This window comes from Etheostoma cragini, chromosome 22, assembly GCF_013103735.1.
Source record: "Etheostoma cragini isolate CJK2018 chromosome 22, CSU_Ecrag_1.0, whole genome shotgun sequence".
Taxonomy (NCBI): Eukaryota; Metazoa; Chordata; class Actinopteri; order Perciformes; family Percidae; genus Etheostoma; species Etheostoma cragini.
In genome coordinates, this window is record NC_048428.1 from 6,834,804 (window position 1) to 6,849,236 (window position 14,433).

Below are 14,433 nucleotides of genomic sequence, written 5' to 3' on the forward strand. Positions count from 1 at the left end.
TATCGATTAAAGGAATTGTTAGTCAACTAAAGTCCAGGTCATTTCAAAGATTTGCGACGAGATGAGAACTTCACACCAATGAGACAAGACGGGACGGGGTATCATCTCCATAGCAACAACTCTTTGTATTTCACTCCTAACTTCCCACTTCCAGGCTTTTTGTAGCTGAATATATAATTAGTTGCATCTAAATATGAATGTTGATAACATTAGGGATAGCGAGATGCTTGCTGCAGTTACATTTCTAGTGATGAATCGTTTGGTTTCTCTGGTTCAGGGCTTTGTCCGAGGCACTCCCTCTCCTTCCCTCGGTCGCTGAGCCTCCGGTAACAGCTTGTAACAGAAATAAAATGGATTGTGGATTATTTTTATTGTAGCTGACTTTACAAGAGGACTCCTTTACTGGCTGTTGAAACAGGTGACGTCCCTTCCGGTGTAAAACCAGCCTCTGGAAACTTGACCAGCTGAATCAGCTGGTTTTAGTTGACTTTGGTCTACGATGTTCTAAAACGGTTTCATCTTCTCACAAATCTTTGGTCTGAACTGGGCTCGTGATTGTGGATCATGCAATTGTATAACTTTAAATCTTGTGCTTACCAGAGATATGTTCAGAAGTTTCTTAGAAAGAAGTCATTCAGCAAGAAAAAAACATAAAAAATGACTAATGGACTAAAGTAATCTTAGTTGACTAATGAAAGGGGGGGAAGCCCTAATTACAGTTAAACATTTTGACACAGTTGATCATTCTACTCTTTTGGATCGCCTTAAAAAGTGTCATCAGGGATACTGCCCTCGGCTGGGTCAAATCTTATCTTATGAAATCTGTGAATCTCTGTGTGTGCATACTGTGTGTGTCCGAGATCGCGTGGATCGTCAGCCCAGTTTCAGTCAAGGAATACAAACGTTGGAATGCAGCAGCTTCACCTGATGCTACGTCATCGGTCCACAGAGTTATCACTACTTCAGTGTTGCATCATTAAAACACATTTAAAAAGTGGAATATTACCAAACAATGCAGTGAAACATAAGTCAGCACTGTATCTCATTATTCTATGCCACTACCGCTTCTCACAACCCTTTGCTGCTCAGATTAAAGAGTCTAGGTGAAGAAGGAAAAGCACTCAAGGCAACAATTCATCGTATGCTTGGAGAGAAGAAAAAGACTAGTGAGGATAGCAAAAGACTTGCTCTGTTGTGTAGTTGATAAGAGTACACTAGGGTAATACTGATCTGGAAGGGGGGGGGAGGTCTCCGCTAATAGTCAATGCCCTGGTCATTGTAATGGGCGCTGTAGTCGTCATGGTAGCCTCCGTGATACTCGTCCTCCGGGAACTCGGCCTGATAGTCACTGTCGCTGATCTCCGAGCCGTTGGTGCCGGTGCCCTGGCTGCCGTTGGCGTGGATGACCGGCTCCGTTGGCGGGGCGCAGTACTTGGGGTCGTAGACCTGCCGCCCCAGGCCGTACACACTCATGCCCTGCTGAGACGCCACCTTGTTGGTGCCCATCTGGAGGGAGATGGTGGAGTTGTCCAGCGGCTGCTGCACCACCTTCTGGTCATAGATGTCTCTGCGGGTACCGGGTGCTGACATGCCCGCCTGCAGGAAACCACAACGCAGCGGAAACCTTACCACATGATGCAGGCCGTGCACATATACTCAGTGGTTGCTACGGAAGAGTTCGGTATCCAACCTTAATCAACAGTCATACCCTGAATACAATTAAACAATTATGTAATCATTGTTACAGGCCTAGTCACACTAAGTATTCAATTGTTTTGGTCTCCTCTAGGGATTTATTGAAAATAGACAGATCCAATGAGAGCAGCTTTAGAAGAGGAGTGGCTTTTAACCTGGCTGGCTCCTTTGTTGGTTCCCATCTGCAGGCTGATGGTGGTCTGGTCGTAGGGTTTGTCAGACTGAGTCTTTGGATCATACAGATGTCTTCTGGTTCCATAGGCAGTCATTCCAGCCTGACTTGCACACTTGTTTGTCCCCATCTGAGAACAAAAGGCCAGAGATAGGATCAAATCAAACCACCTATCAGTCTTACTTAAGCTATAGGGTGTAGTTTCTGTTCCCCCCCATGAGGAATTCCAAGGAGGACACAGAGGATTAAAAAAACATGATGGACTCTATAGAAGAGGCAATTATCTTATTATAATAAAACATTGTAAAAAATAGTGCTTTCCACCAATTGGCCAGGGGAAGTGAAAACGTCATTTTTAAAACGGTAAATGTTTCCAAGGCCTTCAGCTGAACCTGTTAATGGACATCCCGTCATTCCATTTTTCTGTCATTTAATCACACATTATCCTGTCATCGCTTGGAAATGGCCGCTTTAAAGAACAATGGTACGATTTTCTCCGGCTGTTCTTCATCTCCATGAAACCTCGTTGTTCATGGATCATTTTCTTTCTGTAGTTTATAGCTGACTTCTCTATTGGCTGTTGAAACAGCAGACGACCCTTATGTTCTGCGAAAGTCAGCTGAAAGTCTAGACCCCGATTATAAGACGTCCCCACTTGTTCAGACTTTTTTCTGGGAAAAAAACACCTTTCTAAAATTCGGACCAATAAGGTGGTTTCAACTTGTTATTAAGTGTGGACATCACACCTGAATTTAAGAGAGAACACAGCTGGTGCATCAGGTTTCTTTACCTAAAGACAGTTAGATATCAGGTTCTGTCAGGGAATAGACTTGGTGTTTGTCCTAATTTAAAAGAGCTCCTAAACCCACCCTGTTCTGGCTTTTAATGGAGAGTTTTAGAGTCCAATAGATGCTTTCTTGCAGGAGAAATAAGACTTTCTGGGGAAAATGCTGAATCTGTTTATTTCTCTGGCACAAACGTGGTTATACTTTAAGCAACAAACAAACCATCAGCTCTCAGTGACGTCAGCCTGAAACAGTGTGTGTGTTGGCCTTACACCCTTCACAGTTACCTGCAGTCCAATGACACACTGACCGGCCTTGATCTTCTCATTGTCGAAATGTCGAGCCTGTTTGTCTGCATATTTCACCCCGATGTCAATCTTTGAGTCCATACCTTTAGTCTTTCCCTAACAGAGAAGACATGCTGGTCAAAAGACTGATGGTACATTCAATTTCAAATGACAATAGAAAATGTGTTCCTTGGTAGACAATGACCCTCTGTACTCTGCCTTTACTTACCATGCTGGCCAGTGCGAGCAGTGTGGTCTGGACTTGAGTCATGTTCCCATTTTCAAACAGGTCATTGGCCTCAAAGATGTCATTGGGCTTTAGGCCAAAGGCCAGGATAGCTTTGATGAAATTCCCAAGGTTTTCCAGCTGCAGAGAGCAATGGAAAAAAAGACGAAGAAAAACAAAGGAGTGATAGGGGCTGGGACAGGGAGTCCAACAAAAACCATGAAGAAGCAACAACAGCACAAATAAAGCCGTTAGTAGAAAGCAGTGAAAGCTTCATGAATGAATCCACTTCTCCCGTACAGGTCGGCTACATTGCACGCGTAAGTATCCGGAGCGGATGTTCCAACACTATGCTTCCACTATAATCAATAAAACTGGTGACGTCGGCCACGTCACCAGTAGCAGCGTGCACTGTAGTTGAACGTATGCTCCGTGGAGATCCGTTCCTCAAGTATTATAACAGGACAGTCTTCTATTTATATTTTTGTTGGGGCAAGGTGTGGCTATTTCACACAGAAATGGATCATAAAGTTTCCTTATTTCTTTAAAAACCAAACTACCAATAGAAAATGACTGAATGAGCGTATTGACAGGTTCATCTTGAAAGTTTCTTTTTTTCTTTCTTGTTTCCCTCCCCTGCGTCCCCTGATCCCAGCTGACAGTAAACTGACATATTTACAGTGCTCTGCCGGCTCCAAAAAACTGAGGAAGCAACACCAATCCCAGAGGGAATGCGCTCGGTCTCGCCTGTGACTCAAACAATCCTACGCCGTGTGTACGCTGCAGGTGTAGCCGGTTAAAAGATACATTCCGCGGCACACGTGCTCCACAGACGGTTTGCAGACGGTCCGCATACGTTACTCGTGCAATGTAGCCAAAGCGTTAGAGTCTAACATGCAGGGGTTTTCCTGATTTCCAGAAATCTATACATTTGCCTGTTATTTCTGACAATTTGCCAAAAATTTCTCTACGTAAGAAAAACCCTGTTACATGCTGTGACTGGCCCTAAAGGAGTCGTTATTAATGAGTGTGTGCACCGTTTACAGTCCAGAGCAGGTCTCACCTTGTGCCAGTTCAGCTGGGAAAGGTTGATTTTCTTTACCGAACCAGGTTGCAGCTTATTGATCAGTCTGAGAGAGGAAGTAAAACACAACATATATCGGAAAATAACGACTATCAACTATCTATCAACTAGGGAGCAGGGCTGCACGATATGTGGTAGATATGCGATAACAGGTATTTATGAAAAGATTTGAACATTGAATTGAACATTAAAAGGAACCTCTATAAAAATTACATTGCATGGATTATAGAGTACAGTTTTCTGCTCAAATCTTCTTTGAACTAACACAAAAATCTGTGTGGGAGTGTCTTCGCGAAATGGTTCAGCCTTTCAAGCTGTGTTTATTGCGGCAGTTGATATTGCTTAGACAATAATACTATAAAAAGTGACATATTGTGCAGCCCTACTAATGAGAATACATTTTAGTTCATGTTTTCCCATCAAACCAGGAGTATTCCAAAAAATGTATTTGTAAAAACTTTGGTGGACACACAGAGACACACACACAGACACACAGACACACAGACACACACACACACACACACACACACACACACACACTTACTCGCAGAGGATGACTCCATCCTTCAAGCCTTTCTGGAAGTTCTCGCCAATAGACATTCCTGTCACCTCCTCAATCCAGAAACGAAGCTCCTCCTCCTTTTGTGTGTCATATTTCTGAGCAATCTGAAAGGAAAGACATTGTTGTGCTACAGGGTAAAAGCATCAATATAAAAGACAGATGAAAGCATAAGCAAACTTCTATTTTCCTGCTTTCAACTAATGCAAAATGCTGCTGCTCGCTTTTGAACGAATGCCTCCAGGCGTGCACACATTACCCCTGTTCTTTACACCCCCCCTTGGCTCCCAGTGTGGTTTACAATTAAAATGGAAGATTTGAATGTTTATCATCTCTGTCGGTTATTTTAACCCTTTGCCAAAACAACAGGCATTTCAGTTATCCTATTAACTGGTTTGAGAAGTCCCAAGGTGGACGCTCATATTTATTTCAAACTTAACAATTAATTGCAGATATTTGACTATAACAAGCTACTTTAACATCTCAGACAAACAGTAACAGAGTTTGGCGAGTTTAATACACCGTCAATGCCTGCTACAGTATAAGACTTTCTTAATAAAGCCGCCAGGTGAGATAGTTCAGGAAGAAAGAGAGGGTCAGTCTGAGAGTCTAACCACTGATGGGTGAGCAATAATACTGGTCATTAAAATATTGAGAATTGGCATAATAAGTAAGTTATTGGCTTTGAGCCAGCATGGCCCAAAAGCCATAGTTGGCTTCCGTGCAACCCCGACAAAATGTAGCAAAACTTTTCTTTTTTTTTTAACTGAAATGACATTGCAATTAACACATGTCAGAGTTACTGCAGGGGGCCAACCAAATTATTGTTACGCTTTTGTTTGTTTTTTGACAGAAAAATATTACAGAAAAATACACTGCACATCTATGACATGATGCACGTGCGTCAGAGGGGAATAAATAAGTCAAAGGCTAAAAATAAACTCCCGCACATTGTCTAACTCGCAAAAAATAGCAGGCAGCGTTTAGGTACCAGACCATCATAGGGTGAATGAAGGGAGGTACTTTGCAACGTTAAAAAGTTTATTCAAAAATATAATTGTCTTAACATGAATCCAACAAATCATTAGCAAATATGAATCAGCATATTTGTGAAAAAAATAACACATTGATGATAGTCCTAATGGCAAACAGGTAAGGTCGCCATCCACAGATACAGTTCATCCTAAAAATGTACTGTGCCACATGTATGTTTAAAATTCAAACATGATTTATAAAATCATGCCGACAATTATTTAATAGCTTAGTATTCTACGGCCGGTATAAAGGCTTCAGGCCGCAGACACGTTATTATAGGCCCAGTTTAATATACAACTTAATTTTATACAACATATGTTGAAGGGGGTCCCTGTTCTGTCTCTCTCTCAGTTAAGGGGTGCTGGGCCCGAGCAGACGGAAATTTGATATAAATTTGATATAAAGCAGGGGAAAAGTCCGCTGTTGGCGGCCTGTGAATAAACATCCTACAGATACTTCTTATCCACAGTGGACGCAAAGAGTCGGCGTCAGTGGCCATGTCAGAGCAGTTTTCCCCCAGCCTGGGGAAAGAAACGCATCCGGAAGAGCATTTTCAGAAATGCTGGGTACAATCACGCCTTCATTCATTTCTTTCCTATTTCCCACGGGTCGTGTTATGAAAGACGCTCACTAATGTAAATGAAATCAAATGTATACAAAATGTGATGATGTCTACACGTTTTATGAAGAAGAATGCCTTAAGTTTTCAAAAGGCATTAGGCACATGACCCACTGCCTACATGTGTCTATGTGCCATGTTGACAACGTGACATCACGTGACATCAGACTCAGAGAGAGGAGCTACGAGAGGAAAGAAGCGTGTAGTCAGAAGAGCAGCCATGTGTGGGCCCGCCCTTTGGGGATATACATTTTGGGGATTAGTTGGCATCTGTCGCTCAAGAATTGTGTGTTGAAAACTTTTTTTTTTTTTTTTTAGACCAAATTGAGCTTGAGGTTTTTAAAAATGGTGGTGGGTAAAAACTATCTAATGGAGAAATCTGATAGGTACACACACCCACCATCCCCAAATCGATCCAAAATCGAAGCCTATGATCGGACGTCTGGATCTGAAGTTACCGTAGAAACAAGCGGCAGCTTGGCTCCTGCAGCCGACGTGTCAAACATTGGTAAGAACACTGAATGAAGCAGTTTCCTGTTCAAAATCTGTGGTTTATAGGTTTTAATCACCGGGTCTGTTTGTTTAGGAGAGGACGAAACCTTTGCGTGTATGTATTATGTATTTTTTATCTACATGCTACCTTTCATTGATTTATTTAAAGCTACATTATGTAAGAATTTCTCCCATCTAGCAGTGAAATTGTATATGACAACCAACTGATGATTACTTTCTAGCCCCTCCCATTCCGAGCGTGTCTCAACTGCTACGGTGGCCGAACCCCAATCAAGCTCTTAGTATCTCTATCGTTTGCACGCAGCTTTTCTAGCCACTCCAACATTAACCTTGTTCTTGATGCCTTGCCTTTCACAATGTTGTTTAAATTCTCGGCTGGCATTCGTCGCAGAGCCACTAAAATCCACACAGTCTAAACATGTGAAAGGCGGAGGTATGTATTCTGAACGCTTACGAGAATACTTTAAATAGTTGGTGGAAGAAATTCCACATTAATACGCACAATTGTGAAAGAACAAAGGTTTGTTTTTCTTGGAATCAACTCAAAAAAACTACACAATGGAGGTTTAAGGGAAGCCAACATGTCAAGCAACTTAAGGGTTTTCTGGTTTTCCTTTGCATCTCATTTTTACTTATTTTTTTGTATATTTAACAAAGTTTTTAGCATGTGCTAAATCAAATCAAATCAAGTTAAAGCCCCGAGATGACCAGGGTTCCAACTGAGTACAATGCCAGCCTGCAGTGCTCCATCTTTGGATGTTGTTTTGATTGAGAGCCCCCTAGTGGCAGAACGTGACAGATAGTCGGTTTGGGGGCCTTGGCTTGAAGACAAAACATTTTACACCAAGTTGTTTGTCCTTCGTGTCAGAAAATGGTTGTTTTATTTCTGCTGCAGTCCGTCACTGGTCCTCCTTCCACTAAAACCTGCCAGCAACCACATCAGACACAAGTAGGGCTGCTTGAATATGGAACAAATCACAATCCCGCTCATTTTGGTCCACATTAAAATCCCTATTTAACATGATTACTCATTGTCTGTTGAAAAGATACAAGTAGTTTGACATTTATTGCACTTGAAAAACCGTGAAAATAAGTTAAAGGCCCTGAACACCCACACAGGTGTTTATAGTAATGTGGCTAATTGGACCTTGTCCAGGACTGTGTGGGTGTGTATAGACTGAGGGATTGACATCTTTCTGAGCCCACAGTCAAGGCTTTGACACACCAACCAAAAAGTGCCTTTGAACACACCAAAGCAACGCCGACTTGAGCAGACGATCTGCGCATGACGTAATACATCTCCATGACAGCAGGCGGCGCTCATCTATATTGGCGCACAAAACATAAAAAATGGGCAGCTGGTTGAACGAAAGGCGCCACGTGGGTCTGGCTTCCCCGGAATTTCAAAACCGACCATAATGGCGACTTTTCCGGAATACGATCTCGTAGTTTACGAAAACATTTTAAGCGAGAAATAGGCCGTGCAGTTACTGAATCTATCTTTATTTGAGATTGACAAAGGGAAGTTTAAAAGATATACGTCAGATTCTGCGTTCATCTCACTCATCGCACTCATTTACAGGTTAGCGCTCCAGCAATCAAACTGGTCATTAAGTCTGACTGCCCGAACGCCGATTCAACAAGTCAAATGGTTCCAAATAAAGGCAAACGGCTCCTCTGACTGACGACGGCATGGAACCCACCGAACAGACTCGAGTCACCGACCCCCCCCAGACTGTCCCACAGCCGATTATCGGGTTGGTGTGTCAGCGCCTGTAGTGTTATTGCATCTGTTAGGGCAGGACAAATGACACTGTTGTCATCCTTATTGGTAGAAAAGATGTGTTACCTAATAAATTCCCATCATATCTCTGGCCCACCTTCAGCAGAGTCGAGTCAGCCAAAATAACTGAAATCACCTGTGTGGCTGTTCAGAGGCTTTAAACAAATAAACAGTGAAAACACCTAAAACTGTGAAATTTCCCTTAACACTTTTCCTGTTTTTTTCTTGATTAGGGTTTCTAGGAGCCTAAATCATTAGGAGCCTAAATCATAATTGCGATTCAAATGTTGATTAACTGTACAGCCCTGTGTAATGCACAGTCAAAACCTTGGCTCGCTGTCAAGTAAAGAACAGACAGATATTAGAATCTTCATTTACCCTCTCCTCCCCCATTCTGGTTAAAAGCCAAACAGGATGTTGTGCTCCAAACCGTGACACAGTGGACAGTCAGAGTTCAAGGTTGAATCTTCTCTGCTCGTATTAATGTCAGGGCTGAAAACTGTGTCACTGAGGAACTAATGTGAGCTTTTTGTCTGCGGAATCTGACATTACCAGAGGAAAAACACACACACACACACACACACACACACAGAGAGAGAGAGAGAGGACAGTGAGCTAGAATGATGGAGAGGGGGATTTTTTTTTTCTCTTCACGTCTCCAGGCAGCTATTTTCAAAGGAAGATTGCCAAGAACTCTCTGGAAAAAGAAAAAAAACATCGGAAAAAGGGATCCAATTCTTTTGGTGGAACCATTATAACTGATCTGCTGAGGAAAAAATCTGGAAGGTCACGATTTGAGCCAGCTGGATGTTAAAACCGAAAAAAAAAGAAGAAAAAAATACCTCTGTACCCGAAAGCATTTCCCGATGACAGCACAAAACTGCCCGCAGTTCAAAATAGGATCAATGAAGTCAGTGCTACTGTCTAACACACTCTTAAGAATGCAAAGAATGTAGTCTGAGCCGGTCTCAGTCGGGAATTCAGCTACACATGGGCCAACCGGGGTGATAGATGAAGTTAACCAAAACACTTCTCAGTGTGAAAACAAATACCGTCCAACCGCAGCGGTTAGTCAGCATGAAGCTGATTGGTGTCCGTCACACCATAGCTCTGAGTGAGTAGTGAACCGAGGCTGAACAAACAGAGAGAGGCTGCTATTCATTAATATACAACCACCTCTGAGCTGTAGAAACACACAACATACCACATACTGTGGTGAGAGGAGCCACGTCATCAACTGGGAGGACAAAGAGAAAAAACACAGGCAACAAGTCAGAAGAGAAGAAGAAGAATAGATTTAGGGTTGCAATGTCGTTTCATCTGCCAATGAACAGTACAAGTCTTGTTGACTGTTTAGTCCAATGGTTCTTAAAACCTTTTTTCAATAATGTAACCTCTGTGTAGGGATGGGCGACTGCCTGAAATCCATATTGTGAAATACATTGCAGCCTCTTGCAATAACGATATAGCCTATTTCCCGATTTATAAATTATAATAAAACCATTTCGGACCAGGTTACATAGATCCTAAGGCTAGCCAGAAAATAATTAGAGTATGTATTTAACCAGTCTTTATGTTGTCGCTTATAAAGGCTGACCTTTAAGTGAGATGGTTAGAAGTCTTTAAAAAGTGTGTCTCTTTTTTTTTTAAAGAAAAGTAATATGTAATTTTGAGAACATTTATTGTGCAAAACTGTAATTATACAACACAACGTTGGAGATTAATACAATTCCAGTAGGCCCATACTAGTTGCAGAGACTTTAACAAAGAAAAAGTATTGGGTTTGTTCCCTTTAGCGCATACCATTCTAAAAGGCACTACACTTCATTAATTTAAGTCTTTGATTCTTAAATGCCGACCAAGATGCAGGGAGCAGGACAAACTGGTGTCCTTTCAGTTAAGGAACAGACACTGTCCTGAAAATACTTTTCGGTATAAGGCAAAGATGCACAGATACTTTGAATAAAAACATATTTCAAACATGAAGTTTCTTACCGGCAGGCTATCTTAACACATTTTGTTCTCTTAATGAAATGAAAACTGGTGTCTTGTTAATAAAAGGAATGGATACTGTGAATCAGGGAAATACCAGTATTAGGCATGGCTTCTTTCCGGGATGTTAACATTCCAATTGTCCATTATATGTGGATTATCAGGCTGTTAAAAAAGGCTCAACCACCGCTCCGTTGTAGCGGCATAAATTCAAACCAAGTCTAAATAATGGATGTTGCCATGGTCTTTTTCACCTGCTCCTCCGTTTCGTTTTCAGCCACGTTTCCTCAAGATGACCATGATGCATTGCAGCCGGTTGCAGCTCGTGACTCTAAATTCTCCGGGTAGATTTCCTCAATCAATCGTCATATCGCAATAGTGCAATACAATTAAAATCTCAAAGCAGCCTTTATTCAGCTAGCAACCATCCACTATCATTACAGCCCCAGCCCAGACACCGATCCACAGTCAGCCTCCAGCCAGCTAGCAACCATCCTCTATCACTACAGCCCCAGCCCATAGACACATCCACAGCCAGCCTCCAGCCAGCTAGCAACCATCCACTATCACTACAGCCCCAGCCCAGACACCGATCCACAGTCAGCCTCCGGTCAGCTAGCAACCATCTACTATCATTACAGCCCCAGCCCATAGACACATCCACAGTCAGCTAACAGCAGTTTACTGAACCGTCGGGAAACAGACCCAGGCACCCGAGTCAGAACAGCGGCCATTCGTGACTTTACAGCTCCGTTAGCATTACCGGTTCAGGTATTGGTCAGCAAAAAATGGTATCAAACCATCTCTAATTAAAAAAAAAAAGCATTTGTAAAGTGGTAGAATACAGCGCTACACCACCAGTGATTTACTAAACAGCAAGCTTACTTGTAAAAAAAAAAAAAAAAAATGTTTAGAATCCTTTATTAAATGAGAGTATTATTTTAGTATAATTACTTTAGGGAAATACGCATGATTGATATTTTTAGGGCCCCAGCGCCAAAGGCCCTATTGAAACAGAAGGAATTATTTCTTCTTTCTTTCTGCAAATGAATCGCCTTGTTAAGGGGATTACCACACACAAAAACTCAAATTTGTCACTCGCATCAAGTAAAGTCTCTGGTTTAGACTATAAAATGCCACAACACGGCCTTTCGCAATTTCCTAAACACAAGGGCAGGTTCAGTTTCAAGTACAAACATTATTTTTCACTGCGTATTTATGTATTGGTTGATCGTGCTAGTTGGGGATGATTAACTCCACCTGTGCTGTATATAATTAAACCCCATATAGTATGTGTGGAGTAGGATTGGGCATCGAGAAACCGGTTCCAACTTGGAATTGTTTCAAAACTACAATACCAAATGAAATGTTTTTAGTTTAGAATCCGATCATCGGTTCCACATTTAACACAAGTAACTAACTAAGTTTTGGGTTCCGTAGCGGCCAACGGTACTTCTAGGCACTACCTGTGTTGCAGCCACGGAGTTGAATAAATAAAAATGTCTTTTTTTCTATCCACATATCTTGTGTCTACTCCATCCGTTAAAGAATCAAAATAAAAAATCAATAATAACTGCAATCAAAGGAAAGAATCGGAATTGGAACCAGAATTGTTCAAATTAAAACGATGCCAACCCCAGTATGGAGTATCATTTGTAATTTCCTAGTAACTTTATCTATGACTATAAGATTTTAGAATCCAGCAGTCGGCCCTCAAAGCATAAAGTGTTTGTGTGAATCCAGTCCTATTTTTCTAAAACACTAGGTTACATCTTGTGTCTTGTTATATTCTCCCAAGAGCCAGGATGAAGTTGGGCTTTGATCCTCAGCTTATGCTCTCTGTGTCTCATAACGTCATTACAGGAAATACCTTTGCGCTTGCAAGCTACATGCTATCCCCTATCCCAGAATGTATCTGAGGTGTAGCCAGACCTTAATCCACAGCATTGCGGAGATAGAGCTGACAACGCGAGACTAACCAAGACTTATGGCCTTAGGCGAACCCCCCTCCTTCCACACATTTCTAACAGCATAATTATGGGGGTGGTTGTTCAGACTGAAAATAACAAGGGTGCTGTGCGTTTCCAAGCACTCAGTGAGACATGAAACACAATACTGGAAGACCAGTTTGATTATTAGATCTATGAGTTTGAAGGTTTACAAAACCATGAGAACGGTTTTCACATTGGTTACGTTGTTTCTTGTACGTTGTTACAATGACGAGGTAAAGCAGAAAAACTGCTTTCCTATCACAAAGTAATCCATCAGAAATGTGTTCTTGCATTCCAGTAATTCCACCACACTTTTGTTTTTATTTACACATGACGTTGTCTGCATCACCATATTAAGGCTGTAAATGATAAAGACGTCCTGGGGTTGGACAATAGCCTCAGGAAGAGACTTTTTCTTGCGGAGCATCCCAGTGACTGAGTAATCACAGGGCAGCCCCCACATCCCACGACAGTACTGATCATCAGAACTCCAATGTCAGCACATTACTTGGGAACGGCTATGCTTTGCCATCAACACTGTGCTTCCCATCGGTGGGAGGGCAAATGTAAACAAGAACAGACCATGACAAGTACAGTATCTGATGTAAAAACAACAACAAGTATCCGGTGAATGCTTGACTAGTTTGTGGAAAGTGTTTATAGCCTTGCTGAATGGCCTACACTCGGAGGGGAAGTAAAAAGTAAGCATGGGCCGATAAAAACGATTTCAAGGTATACCGCGGTTTAAAAAAGGTTTTTTTATGAGTCTTCAAGGAAAAGAAAGTGCAGTTTAGAAATCCTGGAAAACCATAATGATATTATAACCGGTTGTAGATTTGAAAAGTGCAAAGAGTGAGTAACAACTGAGAAAGAAAAATAAACTGAGTGAGGTTCAAAACCCAGCGTAGTTTCTTCCCTCCACACAGCTGGCCAATAACTGCATGAAGCGGGTGTGGATGTCAGATGTTTGGTTTCGGAAAAGATACAGAAATGGAATGTACAGTAACTTTGTTTTTATTTTACTGTAAGAACGGTCCTTCTTTGTTTGACACTTGTTTATGCTACCTGTACACTTATCTATCTGTGCTCCTGTCATTGCTGTGGCAAACCGCAACTTCCACAACTTTGAGACAAATAAAAGGTTTTTCTTATCTTATCTTATCTTTTAATCCATTGTTGGAAAGCAATTCAGAGTACACTGGCAGCTTAAACCATTCCTTTTTCACCACAGACAAACTGTTTGAACCCCTCCCCACTGGCATGAGGCTGCTGCGGGTCCTCAGGACCAAAACAGACCAACATAAAAACAGTTTCTTCCTCTCAGCAGACAGACTCACCAACAAGGCCCCAGACTCCCACTGCCTATAGACGCTTTCCGACCAGAGAGATTTTTGCAGTTCTTAGAACATCACGTTCATAGATTTTTTTCTCACGTTCTGCCTGGACCAATTTGGGGGTTATTGAGTTCCTCTGACCGCAGTTCCTGTAACTCTTTCAGCTCCTACTTCAGGTTTGACCTAGGTCTACGTTAAACGGTCCAACTTAAAAGTCCCGCACCCATAATACGCCATCTGTAGAAGCCAGGAGGAGTCGATAGTAGCATCGCAATATCCATCAAGTATGGATCTTTTCACACACACACACACACACACACACACACATATATATATATATATACACACACATATATAC

General features: G+C 41.9%; 1 protein-coding gene across 1 annotated transcript in view; it reads right to left on the reverse strand.

The window, feature by feature from the left end:
* Positions 1 to 1,063: 1,063 nt before the first annotated feature.
* Positions 1,064 to 14,433, reverse strand: part of cnn3a (calponin 3, acidic a) — a 26,925-nt gene continuing 13,555 nt past the window's right edge. The window contains exons 2-7 of the mRNA XM_034861924.1: positions 4,794 to 4,915; positions 4,229 to 4,295; positions 3,169 to 3,306; positions 2,940 to 3,056; positions 1,851 to 1,997; positions 1,064 to 1,596 (exon numbers count right to left, since the gene is read on the reverse strand). Coding sequence (XP_034717815.1) covers positions 1,255 to 1,596; positions 1,851 to 1,997; positions 2,940 to 3,056; positions 3,169 to 3,306; positions 4,229 to 4,295; positions 4,794 to 4,915 — 933 coding nt within the window. The 3' untranslated portion in view covers positions 1,064 to 1,254. The remainder of the gene's footprint in view (positions 1,597 to 1,850; positions 1,998 to 2,939; positions 3,057 to 3,168; positions 3,307 to 4,228; positions 4,296 to 4,793; positions 4,916 to 14,433) is intronic.